Raw genomic sequence first — 1651 nt, forward strand, 5'->3', positions numbered from 1 at the left:
CCTTGCATTGTTGGTCGGCACGAAGAGAGGAAGCCTCTTCGAAAGACGCTCGCTGAGCACAAGACGTTTTTTTAGTATCGGAATATGCCGTTTTACTGATTATATTATCACTTGCCTGAATTCGGGGTAAATTTTGAGAAAGTTGCCAAATACGAAGCTTCGAAAACCCTCGGAAAAATATGAGGATCCGTTTGTTTAATGTCAACTTGCGGATTGCGGGGGTCTTACTTATTATCATGACGCCTGCCGAGGAAAAGCGACTGGCCTACGACCGCAAAAAAAAAAAAAACGTCAGAAGCGAGCCCAGCGCGATACAAAAGATGAAAGCGAGTTTCCTACCCCGGTTCCTGCGAAAACGCTGAAGCAGATACAGCAAGAGTGTATACGACGGCTTTCGAACGCGTGCCTTCAGGAGTTTGTGTGTTGCGTTTGCGATTGTTGGCACCCAGTCGCTGATATACTACAGAAAACGGTAAGGGCGTCGCCCCAGCTTTTAAAAGCGATGGCGAAACGTCTAAAATCACCTCAGGGTCTACATGAAGAGTTACTAATGTGCTACGATGTTTCGAGTCAAATACCGGCTCTGAAAGGAGCGTTACTCTCTCCGATGGGAATCAACAACGGCGGACGCGAGCTATACGTGTGTAAACCGTGTTTCAACTCTTTGATGAACAAAAAACTTCGGAGCCCGCCCAAATTTGCGATAGCTAATGGCCTCTACATCGGATTGCTACCTGAGGAGTACATGGATACAAATGCTACTGAGCACGCTATGCTTGGACTAGCTCAATCTACAAGAATGCTCACAGTGGTTCGTGGCGGTAACCATAGTGCCATTCGCGCTCACGCGTATTATTTTCGGGCCGTACCTTCGACACCTGCTTCGCTCCTTCCTAGAGAGGTCATTTCTGATGGAACTATCGGTGTTACAATGATTGGGAGTATGACCCCGCAGCAGAAAGCTGCTACGTTCAAACAGTACAATGTGCGCGTGCCTCGTCTGATCAGTCTATTGGAATGGTATCGCTCCAACAACTGTGTTTTCAATGCGGTTAGAGTGAACGATAATATTATTAGAGGCGCTGACACAGCGCAAACTCAAGTTGTTCTGGACCGATCAAACCAACCTGCCGATGCCAGCGCTGTAACAGCATCCGATGGTCTGGACAGCACATGCGTGAGATTCAACGCCCCTGAACCAACTTTGTCTGAACGTGAGGCCTGAAGATGAAACTGTTACTCACAGCGCTACTGCCCTAGTTACGGACTTCAGCGATTGTAGGAATGAGCCTGAACGAGCGCAAGCAGCGATCGCTAAACAACACGTGATTGTTCGGCGATCATCTGCGATCATGTCTGACTTTGATAAGCCTTTTTGGATCTATGCATTTGTGGAGCTTTTTCCTTTCGGTCGTGGCGGTTTGGACGAGCCGCGATCAATACCGATTGGTATCGAAGAATATATTCGCTACTGCCTGAGATTGTCGCCACGGCGCCACGCGAGACATCATTCGTTTACGTTTGTTGCGTTCGATGTGCTTGCCAGGCATCGGGCTATGCAAGCTGTCTATTTGCGTGCAAAAATGGCTCCTTCCGCTGTGGCTATGACGACGTCTATCAGGAGAGAAGAACTTGTGGAACATTTGAGAAG

General features: G+C 48.2%; 1 protein-coding gene across 1 annotated transcript; it reads left to right on the plus strand.

The window, feature by feature from the left end:
* Positions 1–502: 502 nt before the first annotated feature.
* Positions 503–1225, plus strand: PPTG_11501 (hypothetical protein; the record flags this gene model as incomplete). The annotated part of the gene is made up of 1 exon (XM_008907562.1): positions 503–1225. The coding sequence occupies one exon, from the start codon at positions 503–505 to the stop codon at positions 1223–1225; it is 723 nt and encodes a 240-aa protein (XP_008905810.1).
* Positions 1226–1651: the final 426 nt, after the last annotated feature.

Source organism: Phytophthora parasitica (assembly GCF_000247585.1).
Source record: "Phytophthora parasitica INRA-310 unplaced genomic scaffold supercont2.27, whole genome shotgun sequence".
NCBI classification, from domain to species: Eukaryota; Oomycota; class Peronosporomycetes; order Peronosporales; family Peronosporaceae; genus Phytophthora; species Phytophthora nicotianae.